Raw genomic sequence first — 21,169 nt, 5'->3', positions numbered from 1 at the left:
TTTTGAACTATGGTGCTGGAGAAGACTCTTGAGAGTCCCTTGAACTGCAAGGAGATCCAACCAGTCCATCATAAAGGAGACCAGTTCTGGGTGTTCATTGGAAGGACTGATGCTAAAGCTGAAACTCCAATACTTTGGCTACCTCATGTGAAGAGCTGACTCGCTGGAAAAGACCATGATGCTGGGAGGGATTAGGGGCTGGAGGAGAAGGGGAAGACAGAGGATGAGATGGCTGGATGGCATCACTGACTCGATGGACGTGAGTCTGAGTGAACTCCGGGAGTTGGTGATGGACAGGGAGGCCTGGCGTGCTGCAGTTCATGGGATTGCAAAGAGTCGGACACGACTGAGCGACTGAACTGAACTGAACTGACACTACAATCTGCCAGTTAACTATATGTATTTGTGCTCATTTTATCTCTCAGACTTTCTTGTGAATGTCTGGATAGTATGAAAGAACAATGTATTTTTCAACTTTCTGTTGTCCCCACAATTCTTTGCATAGTGAGGCATTCAACAAATGTCTATAGAACTGAATACAATAGATACAGTAGTTAGTAAAATTGTTGGCATTAGGCTTTAAAAACAGACAACACATTTAAAAATTGATCAAGAGAGAACTGTATAGGCCAGCCCCAAGTAGTAGAAATATGATGCAAGTTACATGTGTAATTTTCAATTTTATAGTAGCCAAATTTAAAAAACAGGTGAAATTCATTTTAATAATTTTTATTTAGCCCCATTATTTCAACAGGTAATCAATATAAAAATTACTCATGAAATATTTCACATTTTTTCCATACTAAGTCTTCCAAAGCTAGTGTGCAGGATGTACTTACAACACATTTAAGTTCAAATTTGCCACATTAAAAGTGCTTTTATAGCCACATGTGGCTACTGGCTACTGTATTAAAAAGGTGCAGAGTCCAGGGTAGGAACCAAGTCCTATCTTGGTTGGCTGAGTAGCTTTGTTATCCTAGATAAGACTTTTAACCACTTATTTCCTTGGTTTCCTCCAGAGGGCTCTGGGATGGTCATTTCTTATTAACACTTTGTGTTCTTTTTAAGAGATTCTCCGCAGAACTATATATAAGTGGCTCTTCCCAAACACTTCATTTATTGCTTATTCACCTGCCAAGATCTGAACTATCACTCTCACTGCCCTAAGAAATGGTATAAAAATGTATCCAAATTACAATTTCATCTTTACGTACATGGAGTAAGTCGAGGAAGTCAGAAAGAATTCCCTCTCGTGAGTATTGTGACTTGGCAGCCTAGCCTCAGGAAGGCACCTATTAGAATTTTCCCCTTCCCGCCGCAAGGTCCATGGTCTCTTCCGCTCTATAAGGAAGGTTTCCTACGTCCTCTTGGCTCTCAGTTCTTGTTGTCTGAGAGACCAGACCCTGCCCTAACAACCGTTGCTACGGAGCGGAGACTTGGAATTGGTTCCTGAGACCAAATACTCCAGGATCCAGTATTCTGGGCGCATGCGGCGACCTTCTTTGAACTCTCGCGAGGTTTCGTCTTCCCGGAAGCACCGAAGGATCTTTGCTGTTAACGGTGTCGCGATGTGTGTGGACTGTGTGGAGAAGGAATATCCCAACCGGGTGAGCGAGTGGGCGCCGAAAACTGCCCGCTCCCTTGGCCCATGGCCGCCCCTGAGGCTTCTCGTACCCCTGGGAGGTCTGGCGGGGGGCGGACTCAGCCGCTCCACCCCATCTAGTGACCCGGTAGCTGTTTTTAGGCGCCTGACAGTGGGGACGGCCTTCAGCCGTCGTTTCCTGCAGATCCGCACCCTGGAGACTGGGAGCAGCCGTCGCTTCATTTCTCTTGAGCTCCAGGGGAGGGAAAAAAACCCCTACCAGCGCCACCAACCCAGCCGAGAACAGAGGAAGCCCCCACCCCTACCCTGGTCTTATCCTCAAGCTTGATTTGATGGCATTCAGTGCTCCTCCCGAATTCGAGCGCTAGAAGGGACCTCTGAAGTCATCTGTTCTAACCCAGTTTTGCTGATGAAATTAATGCCTGGAGGCGGGAAATCTCTTGCAAAAAGTTCACATTCTAGTTAGTACGAAAGGCAAGACTGGAATTCTGGTTTCCTTGCTGTTAACTTTCTTTTAAATCTCTGTTCCTTTCAAGCTCAGGAAATTGCGAAGCTTGTTTACTCTCCTTTCGTTCAACGTATATTGACTGAACATTTGTATGCGTGTTTACTTGTGAGCCGTCGAAGAGCGTACGTTTACAAGGTCACGTGGCTAGCAAAAACTGACTAGTAACTAAATGCTATTCAGGTGTAGAGAAAGGGGAGAGCAATAGGAAATAGTGGTGTTCTCCCCAAAGAAAGGTGGAGTTCATTTGAGACTTAAAGGATAGTTGTGACTAGGGTGGAAAAAGAAAGGAAGAACTGAAGGCTGGGGGAAATAACAAGGATTCTCATATAGGCTGCTTCTGTCTCTTTAATAATTTGAGTACTTAGTCTTTTGGGAAGGTTTTATAATACATCATGAACACTCATATAACCTCTGAAAGTAAAGGTCTAGCATTATTAAAAAAAAATTAAAAGATGTATCTTGAATGACCTGGCGGTTCCGATTCTAGAGAAGTAAATGCATGTTCTTGGAGACTGGTGTAAGAATGTTCATAACAGCATTGTTTGTGGTGGTGGTGGTTTAGCCGCTAAGTCGGGTCCGACTCTTGCGACCCCATGGACTGTAGCCTGCCAGGCTCCTCTGTCCATGGGATTCTCCAGGCAAGAATACTGGAGTGGGTTGCCAGGCTGGAAAAATGTGGTGTGGTCATAGAATGGAACGCTATGAGTGAATGGAGCAGCGGCTCTCAACTGGGAGCAGTTTTGCCTCCTGTGGGACATTGGACAATAGCGGGAGATATTTTTGGTTATCACAACTGCGGTCCTACAGACACTTAATAGGTAGAGGCCTTATGCCTTTACATTTCACATACTTTTCTGTATTATGGTCTATTTCATACTTTTTATTTTAAGTTTAAAGAGAGATTTTTGTGAATCCAGTACTGAAAACTGCACATTATAAGCACCAGGAGGAAGATGTTTGCTGTGGATAATATAAGATATTAAGTTGGGGAATTCCCTGCCTCCACTTCCACTGCAAGGGAAACAGGTTCAATCCCTGGTCCGGGAACTAAAATCTCATATGCCAAGGTGAGGCCAAGGGAAAAAAAAAAAAGAAAAAAAATATATATATACACATGTATATGTATATTTGGTTGGATTTTTAAGAGGAGCTCATCAGAAGACAAAAATTATATTGAAGTTTAGACTATACACTTTAGGCTTTGGGCAGCCATCCAAAAAAAAAAAGAATAAGGAAATGATTCTGAAACCTGCTGTATAGGAAAGTGGATCGTATGGTTGTATGTTGAGATGATGGGATGGGGGAAATGTAAAAGGACAGCCCTACAGAGCATTTGGGGAAACCAAATGGCAGCTGTAGTATAGGCATGGGATGATGAAGACGTCATATCAAAGAAAGAATTAACAGGACGAAACCAATGTAATGTAGGAGGGAAGAAGGGAAGAGCATTCATAATCTCAAGAGTTTTCTATCTAGGCAGCTGGGAAGTTTGGAAGTATTACAGAAGTTTGAGCCATATGGGAAGGAGAACCAAAATTGGGGGAGCAAATGATCAGATTGCCTTTTTTTTTTTAAAATCATGTTTCATCTGAGGTTGAAACTGTAACACTCCAGAAATAGGCTAAAAATATAGGAAGACAGTTTGGGTAAGAGATTCAAACAGATGAGTCAACCAAATAAAGGAGTCAGGAAAAGAATGTAGAGAACCAACCACTATCGAGAACTGAGCTTCACTGATTAAATAAATTTAGAAAGTGAAAATAAAAGTATAGGAAGAAGAAAATAAAAGTAAAGCTTTGAGGTGATTGGAAAACCAGGAAAGTGCCTGAAGCAGTTTTCTCTGATTTTTATTCTGTTCTAAAGTGATTAAAAACTGTCATGAGGAAGAATTGGACTTTTATTTGAAATTCCAGAAGGCAGATTCAGAAATAATTTGTGGATGGATGTTAGGGGGCTTTAGGCTTTAAATCAGAATAAAGAACTTTCTAACAGATTTTTTTTTTTTTAATGGAATGGATAACCTTAGAGAAATTGAACTCTTCCTTTCATTCAGTAGAGACTAAATGATATCTTGAAGTCTCAGGGATCCCTCCAACTCTGGGATTTTTTGAAGTCATGAGATATTTTTAAGGACAGTAAGAGCAGAAGCCACTCTGCTTGAACCTAGCAAAGGAAAAGGTACTAAGGTGGTGGTAGCAAGTATAGTCGACTTATTCCAAAAATTTGGCGGAGAAAAATAATGGGTTAACATGTTGGATAGGTCTAAATGCAGAATGAGTAGGTAATAAATATTTAATTGTTTATCTTTGGGCTTCCCTTGTGGCTCAACTGGTAAAGAATCCGCCTGCAATGCAGGAGACCTGGATTCGATTCCTGGGTTGGGAAGATCCCCTCCAGTATTCTGGCCAGGAGAATTCCATGGACTGTATAGTCCATGGGGTTGCAAAGAGTCGGACACAACTGAGGGACTTTCATTTCACTTGGTTTCCTAAAATGTCTGGACTTTGGTGGTGAATGTTTTTCACAGCCTAGAAGATTTCTTACAGAGCTCTGGCCCTCTTGTTTGTAATACTACACCAAAAACTTGAAGTCAGACTTGAATCAAATTGGAAATGAACCATACTAATTTTTTGAACTCAACTTTTTTTCCTCATCTATGAACCAGATTACTTTTTTTCATTTAGAAAAGCATTTAGCAAACCAGTTAGAACTAGAACTCTACTGCATTTTCTAAAATAATTGATTAGGCACAAAATTGTAATAAAACATTTCTATATCAAACTAGAAACCTATACTTCATATAGTTCAAGTTTCAGCTTTAACATTCTTAGTAATGTAGCAGCCATACAGAAATAGAGCATAAATTTAGACTAATCAGAGGGAAGTAATCAGTGTAAATTGGTTACATGTTTAAATTAGAGATTATGTTTTATATACTTTACTTTAAAATTGAACTGTGAAAGTTCGTGTACTCATTGCTCTGTGCATGTGCATTTTGCTCAGTCATGCCTGCCTCCTTGTGACCCTATGGAGTATAGCCTGCTAGGCTCCTCTGTCCATGGGTTTCTCCGGGCAAGAATACTGGCGTGGGTTGCCATAGCTTACTCCAGGGAATTTTCCACGACTCCTGTATTGGCAGGCAGATTCTTTACCACTGCACCACCTGGGAAGCCCAAATTGTTGTTTAGCATCAAACCATATTTGATTAAATGCTGAGTCGGATATATAATTTGTAAAACAGTTGTATGGAAATGGATGCTTTAAAATGATGGTCTGCATTTTAAAATGTCTGTATTAAAAAAACACACACAGGGGACTGTCCTGGTGGTCCAGCGGCTAAGACTCCTTGCTCCCAGTGCAGGGGTGTTGGGTTTGAACCATGCTCAGGGGACTAGATTCTATATGCCACAACTAAGACCTGGAGCCACCAAATAAATAAATATTTTAAAAAACAATCTGGAATCAGTAACTTAACTTTCCACTTTAAGACAGTGAAAAAGCAAGAGCAGACTGAACCCAAAGCAAGCACTAGAAATGATACAGATTAGAGTGGCAATGAATGAAAGAGAAAATAGAGAAAATCAGCAAAATTAAAATTTGGTTCTTTAAAAACTATTTTCCATTTTTAAGTACTCTCTGTCAAAAATATAGGCTTCCTTGGTGGCTCAGAGGATAAAGCGTCTGCCTGCAAAGCAGGAGACCCGGGTTTGATCCCTGGGTTGGGAAGATCCCCTGGAGAAGGAAATGGCAACCCACTCCAGTATTCTTGCCTGGAGAATCCCATGGATAGAGGAGCCTGGCGGGCTACAGTCCACAGGGTCGCAAAGAGTCAGACACAACTGAGCGACTTCACACTCACTCACACTCACACTGTCAAAATATATACACTGATAAGTTATACTATCTGAAATAATAGTTTTTTAAAAGAAACAAACTGGCCCAATCCTTGTCAGTATATTTGCAGATTTCTCAAATTTGTAAGATTTTATCATAATATACTTTCATACTAATTATCATCATAGTATTTAACCATTTTTTCCTATGTATTTGTATACCTTTACAGATCTTCAACCAGGATTTGGCTGAATCACACTTTATAAAGATTGTTAACTTTTGACTTTTTTCCTATCTTCTTGAAACTGTTATAGCTTACTATTATTACTGCGGAGTTGATTTAGATCTTATTCTTCTCTTTCCTCCTGCTGTGAAAACCTCAAACGCTTCTCTGAATACTGTATTCTTTAATTTTCTTTCCCAAATTTGGACATTAATAATCTTGCTTCATCTAATAAAATAATCATGCCTCACTGATGAAGGTTACCCTCACTTTCAAATGACCAGGGCCCTTAGAGAAAGCCCCATCAGTTTCTTAGGTACTTTACTTGCATTTTCCCATTTCAAGAATTTATTTCCTTACCTCGCAACATGTACATAGGTATCTTTTCTCTTCCGTCAGTATTTAGAGTTTACATTTGGCCTGTTTATATGGTCAGGTTACAGAGGTTAGACCATATTGTATTAAGTGCCTGTGTTTATGTGTGCACTTCTGCTCAGAGTTCTGTTAATCATTTATTTGAACATGATATTTAGATGTTTATTCTTTTAAGAGTTTTTAAAAAATTCCTTAATTTCTTGGAGTCTTTGACAGTCAACTCTTCTGGATTCAAGGCAGTACCAGTTCAGACCTCAACAGGCTTTTTGTCAAAGTTTATTAATTCTAGCTGAGCTATTTAAAATCCTAAAAGATAATGCTGTTAAAGTGCTGTACTCAATATGCCAGCAATTTTGGAAAACTCAACAATGGCCACAGGACTGGAAAAGGTCAGTTTTTATTCCAGTCTCGAAAGGCAATGCCAAAGAATGTTCAAACTACCATAGAGTTGCCCTCATTTCACATGCTAGCAAGGTAATGCTCAAAATCCTTCAAGCTAGACTTCAACAGTACATAAACCAAGAACTTCCAGATATATAAGCTGGATTTAGAAAAGGCAGAGGAACCAGAGATCAAATTGCCAACTTTTGTTGGATTGTAGAAAAAGCAAAGAAATTTCTATTTCATTGACTACACTAAACATCTATTTCATTGAAAAACATCTATTTCATTGACTACACTAAAGCCTTTGACTGTAGATCACAACAGACTGTGGAAAATTCATAAAGAGATGGGAATATCAGACCACTTTACCTGCCTCCTGAGAAAACTGTATGGTCAAGAAGCAATAGTTAGAACCCGACATGGAGCTGTGGACTTGTTCATAATTGGGAAACTAGTGCATCAAGGCTGTATATTGTCACCCTGCTTATTTAATTTTTATGCAGAGTACCTCATGTGAAATGCCAGGCTGGGTGAATCAAGCTGGAATCAAGGTTGCCAGGAGAAATATCAGCAACCTCAGGTATGCACATGATACCACTCTGCTGGTAGAAGGCGAAGAGGAACTAAAGAGCCTCTTGATGGAGGTGAAAGAAGAGAGTGAAAAAACTGGCTTAAAACTCAACCTTAAAAACCCTAAGATCATGGCATCTGGTCCTGTTACTTCATGGCAAATAGTTGGGGAAAAAGTGGAAACAAAGGCAGGTTTTATTTTCTTGGACTCCAAAATTACTGTGGACAGTGACTGCAGCCACGAAATTAAAAGATGCTTGCTTCTTGGAAGAAAAGCTATGACAAACCCAGACAGCATATTAAAAAGCAGAGACCTTACTTACGTTGCCCACAAAGGTCCGTATAGTTAAAACTGGGTTTTTCCAATAGTCAAGTATGGATGTGAGAGTTGGACTGTAAAAGAAGGCTGAGCGCTGAAGAATTGATGCTTTTGAATTGTGCTGGAAAAAACTCTTGAGAGTCCCTTGGACAGCAAGGAGATCAAACCAGTCAGTCCTAAAGGAAATCAACCCTGAATATTCATTGGAAAGATTGATACTGAAGCTAAAGGTCCGATACTTCGGTCACCTGATAGAGCCAACTCATTGAAAAGACCCTGATGCTGGGAAAGATTGAGGGCAGGAGAAGTGGCAACAGAGGATGAGATGGTTGAATAGCATCACTGACTTAATGGTCATGAGTCTGAGCAAACTCCGGGAGATTGTGAAGGAAGGGGAAGCCTGGCATGCTGTTGTCCATGGGGTTGCAAAGAATTGGATATGACTTAGCAACTGAACAGCAACAACAATCATCTAACTAGGAAAAGAACTTGAAAAAGAATAGATACATGTGTATGTATAACTGAATCACTTTGCTGTACACCTGGAGCTAAACAACATTGTTAAATCAACTATACTTCAATATAAATAAATAAATAAGGTTAATTAGGTTGCTTATGAATTAATTAAGTTCTGAACAATTACTAGTAAGGCCTTAGCAAAGACCTCACTTGAGCCAGGAACATATGTTATTTAGTTTCTTAGTTACAGTTTCTTTCTCTTTTAAATGTCATGGTGTCAATCTGATGAATTGCAGAAATTACCTTCTTTGATTGAATCACACATATCCTAAGGACTGATATCTATAAGAGCTGAAAGTTTATTTCTCTTTATTTATTTTCTGATACTTTTAAGGCTTGAGAAAATGCTTTTTCAACAGTCAACTGAGTATCACATTGCATAAGATCATTTTTATTATTAGCTCAGAGTTTCCATTTTGATTAAATTTTCATTCTAGTTTTATGAACCTCATTTAGTGGTGTTGGCTATTAGATTTTCTAACTTTTCCTTTTCATGTGTTATATTAAGACTTCGTTAAGTTGTTTCCTAATTGTGTTTAGTCTTCTCTCTTAAACACAGTTGCAGACTTCAGAGACTTACAGCCTTAACACTGCCTCAGGTTTATTTACCATGAATAATACTTCTAGAGGAAAGCTAGTAATTTCAAAAATTACTTGGCATAAACTTCAAGCAAGTAAATTGTGGTCATGTTTTTTGCCTTTAGAGACATTAAGTCTAGTAATCGTTTTCTCCAAGGATTTTGAAATATAAGAAAATTAAATCCCTATTTTTCTTATTTTAGGGTAACATCTGCCTGGAAAATGGATCTTTCTTGCTGAACTTTACAGGCTGTGCAGTGTGCAGTAAGCGAGATTTCATGCTGATCACAAACAAATCTTTGAAAGAGGAAGACGGAGAAGAAATAGTTACCTATGATCGTAAGTAGACTCTTTTTTTAACATCTAAGACTGTTAGCAGATGTCATTTTTTGGGAACTAGGTTGTGCAAAGTATTATGAGGTCTATATTACTATCATATTGCAACACATAATCACTAGTTTTTTAAGAGGAGAGTATAGGTGACATCTCATGTATCTAGCAACATCATATATTCCACATAAATGACTTGCAGATAGCTGAAGTTTATGATTTAGGCACCAGTTTTCTTTTGTTTATTATTAAAGACTATGTCTTCTGAAATAAGATATAGGGACTTTTTTTTAAACTTAGGGTCATCCATGTGAATTTTCACCTTCTATTATAGTATAATGCAGTGATGTGCTTCAGCAACTCTTAAGTGTTTAGGGCTGTTTGTCCTTATACTAAATGGCTCTGAGAAACTGTTTTTTTAAGTCTTATTTCTGCTTTTATAGCTTTTGTCTCTTTTGTTACTGTTAGTCTATTGTTTCTTTTGCTGCTGTAAGGATGGATGCCATCTTCATGTGCTGTTCCTCATCCTTGATACTAGGAAATGAAATAAATATGTATAATAAAAATCAGTTGTGAGGTTGGCACTAAGAATCTCTGAGTAAATTTACGTACATGTAGACTTATAGTGCGGAGAAGGCAATGGCTCCCCACTCCAGTACTCTTGCCTGGAAAGTCCCATGGACGGAGGAGCCTGGTAGGCTGCAGTCTATGGGGTCTCGAAGAGTCGGACATGACTGAGCGATTTCACTTTCACTTTTCACTTTCATGCATTGGAGAAGGAAATGGCAACCCACTCCAGTGTTCTTGCCTGGAGAATCCCAGCGACGGGGGAGCCTGGTGGGCTGCCGTCTATGGGGTTGCAGAGAGTCAGACACGACTGAAGCGATTTAGCAGCAGCAGCAGACTTTAGTGCTGAGATATTGTGGCAGCTGTTTTAACTATTCATATTTCCTTTTTGATTGTCTCCTGATTTTTTGGTATGTTCTGACTATATGAAATAAATGTGTAAATAATTATATTTTTAAAGACGGGTATAAAAGACACTAAGCCTTTAGAATAGAGTCAGAAAATAGAAAAATGTTCTATATTAGAAGATTCTTCTTTCTTTTAGCATATTTAATTTTTATTTTTCTAAAATAAAACACTTAGAGGATAGTGGTCAAAAGCAAGGGCTCTGGAGCGAGAAAGCTTGGGTTTGAATTCTGGTTCCAACACTTCCTAACTCGGCGTGGTCTTCCTAGTTACTGACACACAGTGCGTTTTTTTACTTACCCTTACAAAGGGCTTCCCTGGTGGCTCAGCTGGTAGGGAATCTGCCTGTAATGTGGGAGACCTGATCCCTGGGTTGCGAAGATCCCCTGGAAAAGGGAATGGCCACCCACTTCAGTATTCTAGCCTGGAGAATTCCATGTATAGTCCATGGGGTCGCAAAGAGTCGGACATGACTGAGCGACTTTAACTTCACTTCACTTCACAAAGGTGATAGGAATAGTATCTACCTTGTTGGGTTTTTGAGACGATTAAAAGTGTTTAAAACAGTATCTGGCACATAAGCACTCAGTATATCATAGTTATTACAATATTGTTTTTACTAGAGTCTTGTTACTACTAAATTCACTTTAATGTTTTGTGTTAACTTTTTGTTTATGTTTGGGTAGTAGCACAGTTTCTATCATTCCTGAGAATAAAAGCTCCTATATAATTAGGTAGGTCCAGCTAGTTTTAAAAATACACATATCTGTTAATTGATTACCTTAGCTTCCAGTGGGAATTGCACATTAAGTCTCTGAGTTCAGGCCCTTAATTATATAGTGTTGTTGTGTAATAGAGTCTGTATTTTTTTATCAAGAGGGACATTACAATGGGTTTCCTTTGTGTTAAATTTGACAGAGTTAAGATTCTTTTAAAGCAATACCATGCTAAGAATAGAAATTTTACTGTCTTCAGACACCATCTAAGATTTAATTATTTAAGTCTCTCTCTGTTTCAGCAGATCTTTGTAAGAATTGTCATCACGTAATAGCCAGGCATGAGTATACATTCAGTATCATGGATGAATTTCAGGTAAATGTATATATGTGGGTGTGTTATTGAGGGGAAGGGGGATAAGAAGAGTACACTTGACAAATTTAGGTATAATCTTCATAAATGAAGTGCTCGCAGATGTTAGAGGAGACCGTCCCTCTCTTCCACTTGTGTAAGTTGAGACAGACACTTTAGATGTGGGTGGATCTGTTCAAACCTGTCTTCACAAGAGTCACAAAGCAAAATGCATGCCTTACAGATGATATCGCTGTCCTGTCACTTTTGCTTATAAAGAATAGCACCTTATGGCTTCTTATAAGGTTATCATTGTGCCTCTTTTTTCTCTACCCAGTTATTTGATTGCACAATTGTTGGCTTTAGGTGTTGGTCTACCCACTGCCACCATTCATGTAGAGCATGGAAATTGTGATAGTGAGATTATCTTTGTTTCTGTTGTAGGACTGTAGTCAGCAACTCTGTGGTTTCAATTTTGATGGGATATTTGAATATTATTTGATAAGTTAAATAACACGATAGGTGTATCATGGTTGGAGGAGAGAAGCTGAACCACTGTAAGGGTAGAGAATAGGGATCTATTAAAAGATTAGTCCTTATACAACTGTTGTGAAGAATTCTACAAAATCCTACAGGCTGGTATAGGCCTGCAGTTGCTGAAGATTCACAGATCTAACAGTGAGGAAGAAAAGCTGGACAGTGGGGGAGAGCCAAGGACAAACTGGAAAGCCCAAGGACACACTCATCCGTGTCTGTCCCTCACTGCCTCTGCTTTCAAGGCTTCAGATTGAGTTACTTATTTCCTGTGAACTACATGTTCATAGGATATAAACGTCAGGTAAGAGCTTTTTACTGTCAAGGGAATTTTTTTTTGGTACTACTATGATTAGGGAAAAAAATCTTCTCCAGTAGAATCTTATAAAATAGTACAAGAGAACCACTTTCATTTTTACTTCAGTGTGGAAGAAGGCACTTAGTCACCTGTCAGAATCTGGTCTAATATCTTGTGGTCCATCTAAATAACATCCTGACCACATCTCCCCAGCATCCAAAAATTATGCCTCAAAGATTCTTATGTGATAGGTGTCTCTTTGGGCAAAATCAAGATCTCAGTGAATGAGTAGTGGCCAAATAGGGGAGTGCACATGTCAAGGACTTAAAGGAGCATCTCTCTCCACTGATGGGAGGACGGGTGTGCTTATAGCTATTTTCCAGCGGTTCCTGAAGCTCCTGTGAGGTTTTTAGAGTCCCTAAGTGAATCGTGAGATTGCCTGTTTATGCCCTTATTGAGCCATAGTGTGTCACCACCACGAGACCAGAGCCTAGCAGATTTTCCTTTATGACTGAGCACAGCCATTTTCAAAGCTGTCCCAGAAGTTCTCTGGGGTAGGAAGAAGGGAAAGGAAGATGGCTATAGTCTCAATGCCTAGATAGTGTGGAATTCTCTTGGGAATAAACTCTTAGACTGGACTCTACCTCCAGTCCTCTCTTTCCCAACATCCACTCCCTGCCACCCCCGTGTTCTTTATTTTGCTATCAGCATATTTGTCTTAAAACGATGCTTTCAGACTACCTCTTTGGCTTTTCTAGAATAACTGTCTTTGGCTCCAGTATACTGTCCAAGCTTCCCATCCCAAGGTTCTCCCTGGGTTGGCAGCCTCCCTTTCTCTCATTTCTCACTGCCCTCCTTTTGCACACCATTCATAGCATTGTCCCAGCTTTAGTCTCTCCTCCTTCCCTCCTGTTGTAGAAATTTTTATTTCCTCCTCTCTGTTATCCCCACAATGCATTTCCTCAGGAACTTCATGTTACCTTCTCTCCTAGCTTTTTCTCAGTGAGATTTAAAGCATTTTTACATTAAATATATTTAGTTCTTCTCCATTTGTTAAAAGTAAATTAAAATCCTTTTGTTTCACTCAGCTACTTCTTTGATTCATCCTCTGATCATCTCTCTCCTTCCTTTTGCTTCTTTACTTGAATAGCTCTTTACCCTATTTTCCTTATTTCCCTTTGCTCCTCCTAACAATCTAAAAATTGGTTTTCACTTAACTTTTGAATTTCAAATTTCACTTTACTTTCAAATTTCATTTTCACTTTACTGAAATTATTCTCTCATAGATTCCCTATAATGTAGCCAAATCCTATGACCTTACCTTCTCATCTCTCTTAACATCTTTCTGGATCTGGTTTTTTTAACCATTGTCTTTTTGGAGCATTTTATCTTCTGGGGTCCGTAGTGCTAGACTTTTTTTCTCTCTTTTTAAATCATTTTGACAGTTCCCTTGCTTTCTCTGTGGTTTCCTTTCCTATTTCTCCCTAACATCTTTTCTCCTGAGCTTTGGTCTCTGGTCTAGGAACCTTCTCTTCATTCTCTCAGATGCTGAGCACACATATACTCAGTCTCTGATGAAACCTACAGGGCATGTCCCGGATCTCCTTCTCTAACCCTAATGTTCCCTCTGCCCTCCTTTCTCCCTTTGTTTCTCTTTCTTTCGTTTGGCTCCACTGTCACGCTTCATGTGAGGGACCATATACCGCTCAAACCTAAAGTACTGCAGCAGTCTCCCCACTGTAGTCATGCACACTGCCCTCGAATTAATCTTCTGGAAACACACCATCCTGCCCCTCCTCTGCTACTCCTTACGCGATGTACTTGCCCTGTTCTGTATCACTGTCTTTATTCGTGCTGTTTCCTTTACTTAACTTGTCCCTTTCACTATGTTCATGCTAACTAAATCTTATTCTTTTAAGCTGTACTTAAATTGTTTCTCCTTCTGCTTCTTAGTAATCCAGCCCTTTTTTGAACTCTTCTTGTATCTATTGCAGCCCCCAACTCGTGACTAGCCAATTGGTAAGTTCCATCTCAGCCTGATGATCCCAAGGAGTCCTCATTCTCAGCTGCTGTGACTTACTTTCCTCAGCCTCACCCCACTTCAGCCCCCATCTTATTCCAATAGTAGTTCAGGTTCAGGGTGGGATTCCCACCGTTGGTAATATTTTGCTTTGTTTGAAGTGTCTTATGAGAAATTTAAATCAGAAGTAGGCAGACTAGGACTTCCAGAGGTCCCGTGGTTAAGACTCCATGCTTCCACTGCAGGGGCCTCAGGTACACTCCCTGGTCAGGGAAGTTCTGCATGCCATGGGGTGTGCAAAAGAGAAAAAGGCAGAATAGCGTATTAATCTTCAGTTCTCAGCTTCAGTTTGCTTTATTTGTACCTCTCAGGATTACTTTGAAGCAAATCCCAACATTTACTACTTCTGTAAATATTTCAGTATGAAGCTCTAAAAGATAAAGATTCTGTTTTTAAACAGATTCATTTTTGATAAACAATGTTGTTAAAATAAGATTTTCTGATGGCAAGTGTCGAGGGGAAAGTAGAGACATGTACAGACTTTAAATGGAAAATAAGTTGTAAGTGATTACAGGCATCCTGTATTTTTTATATCACCCTAAAATCCATTAAAAGGGCTATATATTTACCTCAGTAAAGAAGAGGGAAACTGAGGCTGCTTTTCCTTTGTCTGTGGACCAGGGAAGGAGAGGACCAAGGGTCAGAATTAGCAGGTAGTAATAGAGGGAAGAGGCCTATGGGACCCTCAGCGTAAAACACAGGATCTGATCTTGCCCAAAGGGGATTCCACCCATCCCAGCATTTCTTCCAGATCACTCCCCACAGGCGCTGCCCAGGTGGAGCCTTTGAAGATCTTTGTGAGTGACTAGGGGAAATTCTGATTCTCCTAACTTGGCCAGTTTGAGTGAAAATTATCCTGATCCCACCATATTCTTGGCAGCACGAGAAGATATGTTCCTGGCATCCCAAGTGAGAATTCTAGGCATATTTTCCCACAGAAACACTTCTCTGTGTGGTTAGATTCTATAGGACTTGTGCAGTATAAATTTAAAAGACTCCCTGGATTTCCCTGGGAACCTAACTGCTTTGTGTAATGTTACTTCTATGGGAAACTGCTTCTGCATTCCAAATCATTGACCTGCAATGAAATTTGGATTCCAGACTGCCTATAAATTAAAGATTATAGGTATAATCAGTCTTACTGATTTAACAGTTTTTCCAGATTATACCATATGTTAGGTTTTTTCTTTCTGTCAAGTTGCACTGTAAATTTTGCAAGGTCAGACCTTGTCCTTGCCTTTTCCCATGTCTGCCAGTGTACCTGGCATATTACAGAGCCTTTAGGCACTTAATGAAAACTTGTCATTGGGTAGGTTGGTTGAAAATTCAAATAGTTGTCTAGCTTCACATATTTTCCCATATTGGCTTTATTATTATTTTCTTCTTCTTTTCCAGTGAGAGGTTGACATTCTACTAGTAATGTCTAGTGAGTGAAAGCAGAATTTGAAAGCAGTAAAAACCTTGGAGAGAGTGGATTTTAACTATTTTTGATTCATGAGACTCTTATTTGTTTGCTGAGCTCTAGCCTCTATTTCTACTGTGTGAGTGGAATAGACTTTATATAACTAAGTCCTCCTGCTGAACTCTCTAGCAAGAAATGGTAGCAGTTGCTGGTTCTGAGTCTTTGTACTGTAGTCACTGTTTACCTCTGTGACCCTCTCTAGTGACTGTTCAGACCCATGAAACTCAAACTGCCTTGACTGATCAATTTCCAGGCAGCCAGCAATCTCAATGTCAGGTGTGGAAATACTAATAGATTTAGTATAGATGCTTGTTTTCCTAAAGAAGATAAAAGGTTTTTAAGTAAAAGGTTTGAAAGAAATATGTTTCTATAGTTTATGACCATATTACAAATTCTAGAAAGGAACAGCTATAAAAACAGAACTTTGCCCTAAGGATTTTTGCTTAAAACAAAATACCTTCTGTCGCCAGTCTGGACATTTGTTAAGTCCAGGAAACATAAAACTCCTTAGAAAGATCAAATTCTAGAAAACTAGCTGTCTAAATATGAGACATGAGATACTAGTGGATTTAACATCATTGTTTATTTTTTCTGGAGTAGATAAAAGCCTTTTGGGTTTGGAAATTTTTCCCCTTTTTTGTTGTTTTAAAAATTGTTTCTGTTGCATATTAGTGTTGAACAATTTAGAAAGTAACAGCTCTAAGAACAGAAGTTTGTCCTAAGGGGTGCACACTCAAATTGTTTCATTACTTTAAATAGCAGCACTAAGTAAGCCCAGTATATGTGTTTTCTAAATCCAGGAAATAGCCATGCCTTTCCAAGATGACATTCTTGTATACATAGTAAATACAGCATAGAGCATCAGCATGTATTCAATTTATATAAACAAAATGTTGTGGGATACACAGACTAAACCTAAGACTTCACTTATAGGAAGAAAGTTGAAGAAATTGATGTACTATACAGATAGTATAGCCATGACAATTTACAGAGGACAGGTTTACCAGAGAAAATTATGAAGGCTGTTTCTGCTGGTTCCTCAAGGTAATTGTGCACTTTCTCTTGTTCCAGGAATATACCATGCTGTGTCTGTTATGCGGTAAAGCCGAAGATACTATCAGCATTCTCCCGGATGACCCCCGACAAATGACTCTGTTATTCTAAGGATCCTTCTGCAGTTCTGTAATAACACTGTTGTGTTGGTTTACAGTACAGCAAGCCTGATGATTTGCTTAGCTTATAATGGAAATTATTTGCATATTATTTTTTGCTGCTTAGACTCACCTGTTCTTTGAAAGAAAAAGAGTTCCCTGGCAGTCCAGTTGTTAGGACTTGGCACTTTCACTGCTGTGGCCAGGGTTCAGTCCCTGGCTGGGAAACTAAGACCCCACAAGCTGTATAGTGCAGGCCCCACTGCCCCCACAAAAAAAAGTAATTTAGGAAATGGCTGAGCTCTTCTGCTAAAGTTCCCAGTGCATATCAGTGCAGCCAGAATGAGGCATCTTTGTTAGCTGTTATGTGGCTGAAAGATAACTAGGATGGAAAGCACATCTAGTGCCCAGATCTTGGTTCCAACAAAAGGAATATAGGACCCCTTGGAGAAGTGACTGAGTCTAGGACTGGGGCAGTAAATATACAAGATGAGCTTGGAGTATCTTGAGCCACAAAAAAAGGAAGAGCTTGAAGGGAAATCACAGGATTGGGAGTATGTCAAAGGGACAGAAGAACCCCCAAAGAACCTCCCAGTGACCAAGGCTGGAACAATCTGAGCAGCAAAATAAAGTAGTATTGGATTATAACCCAAACTATAAAATAAATATTCATGAGTCCCTACGTGAATGACTGATTAAATACATATATTGGAGAGAATAGTTAAGTCCCCCACATAGGAAAATTTCAAATAATGTATGTAGATACTCCTAACTCCTTAACTATGGGTTTGCTTGACTTCCTTTCAAAGAGTAGAGTATGGAAAGGGGGAAAAGTAATTTTAACTTTTATTTCAATGAGAGATCTGACAGACATTAGCCTGGTGATCAAGATTAACATCACTGATGATAAGCCATGTTGATAGGACTACCCTTGATATGTGATAAGAATGACATGTTACCTTTGAGGTCTTCCTCCTCAAAACCCAAAACTTCAGTCTAATCATGAGAAAAACTTCAGACAAATCCCAGTTGAGAGAGAAATCCCAATTGAGGAAAATACCTGACCAGTACTCCTCAAAACTGTCAAGGTCATCAAAGAAAGGAAATCTGCGGAGCTCTCACAGCCGAAAAGAGCCTAAAGACACATGACTATTAAATGTAATCTGGTATCCTGAATGAGATCCTGCACCAGAAAAAGGACATTTGGTAAAACTAGGGAAATCTGAATAAAGAACAGACTTTAGTTAATAAAGTAGAATGGTTTCAGTTGCTCCAAAGAGATCTTACCTTGCATAGTTGAAAGAACACTGGCTTGGGTGTCATAAAACCTGGCATTTAGGCCTCTGCCATTTGGTAGCAGTATAACCATTAAAGTGTCATACTAGACTTTATTGTCCCTTTTCTATAGAATTGGTGTAGTATAAATTGATAGTATACTTCCTTCATGGTATTGTTAGAAGATCCAAAAATCATGTAAATGTAAAATTCTTTGGAAGGCATATAAAGTACTAGATAGGATGAGACTGTTTTAGTTAGTTCTCATTCTGAAATCCAAACTTTAGGGTCAGGCATTAAAGCAGAATTGTTTCTTGTTCATATCTCAGACCCTCTGAACGGAGTGAGCAAGTTGTTGATATCAGGGGAAAGCTTTGTTATGTAACAGGAATAATGATGATAGCCGAGGTTTACTGAATACTTACTATGTGCCAAGGCCATTTTAAGCACTTGTTTCATCCTCATTAACCATTCCATGAGGGTAGGTACTATTGTTACCCCAGTTTTAGAGCCAGATAAACTAAGGCAAAAAGAAGTTAAGCAGCTGAGTCCAGGTCACGTAGTACAGTGGTGCTCTCACAGTCATAGTGTTTAGTACACATGAAGTGTGAGAGTCTGGCAAGGTTAGGAAGAGGTCGAGAATATCAGTGACAGCACTCTGAGGAATTTAGGCATGTCAGGCTAAGATTTATTATTCAGAAAACGCAGCTGTTCTTAGGGATCAGTTGTTTTATTCCTGGAAAATGTTTTCCACTTTCTGCAAATCTATATCTGACCTGCTGAGGAAATCATTTGGTGAATTGAATCCAGAAAGCAGAGAAAATGTTTCATTACTTTAAATAGCAGCACTAAGCCCATTACAGTTTCTGAATTGCCCCTTCTTGGAGTTTGCTATTACTTCCAACTTAAGTCTTTTGGAGTTCAAGAGTATGAATTTATATGCCCTTCCTGATATCCTCATCTCTATAATTATCTGTGTTGGGACAATATATTACAAAAAATTTAAACATAAGATCCTACTTATATATTTCATTATTATTAAACCAGCATTGTACTGTGTTTGGCGATCTTCCTTATATATCTTATAGCATTTTTTTGTGGATCTAATAGAATAAAGACCTCTTAAACGCAGTTCTACTTCTTCTGTATTTCTCTGTTTAAGTAAAGAGGAACCAGGCAAAAGCATTTGTCTTATTTCCTTCTCTGAGATGTAAGAAGGGGAAGAAAGGACCATAGTGGGAGTGTAGTGGGAAGCATGAACTGGTGCTGGCATTTCATTCTTTCCCTGCTTCATGATGTACAGGTTGGGGTCGACCTAGTGAGGCTCTTGAAACTCAAAGCTCAGCATGTTTGCTGTAGTTTTAATTTGCTGTATCTTACTCAAATGGTCTTGAGTTCTCCAAATACTAATTAATTGACATGATATAGTCTAGACAGAGCCAGATATGGCTTGTTGGCTTGTAAGTCATCACGAGAAGTATACATTCACTGTTCTTTATTTCAATGTAACAATCCTTTTCGGTTTCATTCTTCTATTTTGCAAGCAAAGCTAAGTTAAACTTGACTGAATTTGAGGCTGTCAGTTTTAAAATGTATGTTTTCTTGACTATAGTACAAGTCTCCATTGTGAGATATGCTGTGGTTGGGTAGAAGGGAAATCAAGAGACCTGGGTTTGAAATTTGCTCTGCTACCTGCTCATTGTGGGACATTGGGCAAGTCATTCTCTCTGTACCCTGATATCTTCAGTGGAAAAGTAGACACAATCATGCCTCCTTCACAGAGATTTAAAATCATGATATAATGTTAAGTGAAAGCATCATTAGGTCATACAGTGCTGTGTACAGGCAGCTGTTAGGAGTCTTAATGCAGGAACTCTGAGATAGAAGAAAGCACTGTTGTGTCATGGTTAATTGTAGAAGCTTTGTAGACTGACCTGGGTTTAACTTTCAACCCTGCCCCTCACTAGACCTTTGTCCTTGAAAAGTTTCTTTCTCAATTACCTAGTCTTTAAATAGAGATAAATATTCCTCAGGATCAGTATGAGGATTAAATAACCTAGGGTATAGAAAGTACTTAGCGCAGTGTGGGGGTATGGTATATGGTAATTTGGATGATGGTTGTGATGGTGATTATAAGAAATCACTAGATTTGAAATCACCTGTAAACGTTTGGCTTGGACTTTCTTCATCTTAAACTGAGGAGATTTAGTTACGGGAACACAGTCATGGAAATAACCATCAGTTTCAGTCTATGTATCTGGGCCCCTAAAATCACTTATTCTAAACTATATTTTTTTAAGAGCCCTGGGGGAATGATTCTCTCTGTCCCTCCTCTAAAGTAGCATTATCTCAGCACTTCTGGAAAAGCCTGTTTATGACTTCTTGCTTCCTGAGTGCCCCTGGGGAAATTTGATTAAAACATCATGTTGATCTAGGAAAGTGGGTGATTATATTAAGGTTTGCCATGGCTGTTTATGACCATAAACTGATACTTCTGAGGATGTAAAGGGGACAAACAAGATGAGGAATAAAGGAAAGGAAATAATTCCTCATTTCTGAAGCAAACAACATTTCCCTGCCCAAATGAGGAGCCCTCTTCTAGCATCATGGCCCATTCTGACTCTCTCTGCAAAGTCACTTAGAGTGTAATTCACATTCCTTTGGGACTCTCTAAATAATTCTCTCAACTTGAGCCTCCTGGGGAAGACCCAAGACATTGTTCTGGCATATGAGGTCCCCAGTTACCTATGGCATAGTGTCTGTGCCCAGGAGAGCTGGCTCTGCTGTTGGACATCACAGCAGGCAATGGCACTGTGAAGATGATGAACAAATCATGCCGGCATTCCACAGGAAGTCCCATTTTATTTCTGCAGGGAAGCAGTTTTTACTCTAGAATCAGTGCTTAATCTTGCCCCCTATGAGAAAAATAGAACCCATACCCTAGCTGTTGGCTCTGACAGTAGAAATCTTAAAAGGCTTGAGTTCTCAAGAGTCAAGTTAAGGGCGACCTTAATTTAGCAGGAGGCCTTCAGAAACGTGCCAGGGGATTCCCACTGTACCACTCAGGTTACCGTTTTGAAATAAA

At 39.3% G+C, this 21,169-nt stretch overlaps 1 protein-coding gene across 4 annotated transcripts; it reads left to right on the top strand.

Annotated features, from left to right (window-relative positions):
* The first annotated feature begins 1,482 nt into the window (after positions 1 to 1,482).
* Positions 1,483 to 19,215, top strand: CHURC1 (churchill domain containing 1). 4 transcript variants are annotated; one of them, XM_040226298.1, is made up of 5 exons: positions 1,496 to 1,607; positions 9,118 to 9,253; positions 11,235 to 11,308; positions 11,920 to 12,122; positions 16,730 to 16,815. In XM_040226298.1, exons 1-4 carry the CDS (start codon positions 1,569 to 1,571, stop codon positions 12,073 to 12,075), a joined length of 405 nt encoding a protein of 134 aa, XP_040082232.1. In that variant the 5' UTR covers positions 1,496 to 1,568; the 3' UTR covers positions 12,076 to 12,122; positions 16,730 to 16,815. The 4 variants fall into 4 exon arrangements, with proteins under 4 accessions (XP_040082231.1, XP_040082232.1, XP_040082233.1 ...); XM_040226299.1 differs by having other exon boundaries at positions 1,499 to 1,607; positions 11,238 to 11,308; positions 16,730 to 19,215; XM_040226297.1 differs by lacking the exon at positions 11,920 to 12,122 and having other exon boundaries at positions 1,483 to 1,607; positions 11,238 to 11,308; positions 16,730 to 19,215.
* Positions 19,216 to 21,169: the final 1,954 nt, after the last annotated feature.

The sequence above is a fragment of the Oryx dammah genome, unplaced genomic scaffold (genome assembly GCF_014754425.2).
Source record: "Oryx dammah isolate SB20612 unplaced genomic scaffold, SCBI_Odam_1.1 HiC_scaffold_26, whole genome shotgun sequence".
NCBI classification, from domain to species: Eukaryota; Metazoa; Chordata; class Mammalia; order Artiodactyla; family Bovidae; genus Oryx; species Oryx dammah.
The sequence above is the reverse complement of the archived record's forward strand: the minus strand, read 5'-3'. Positions and strand labels throughout refer to the sequence as shown.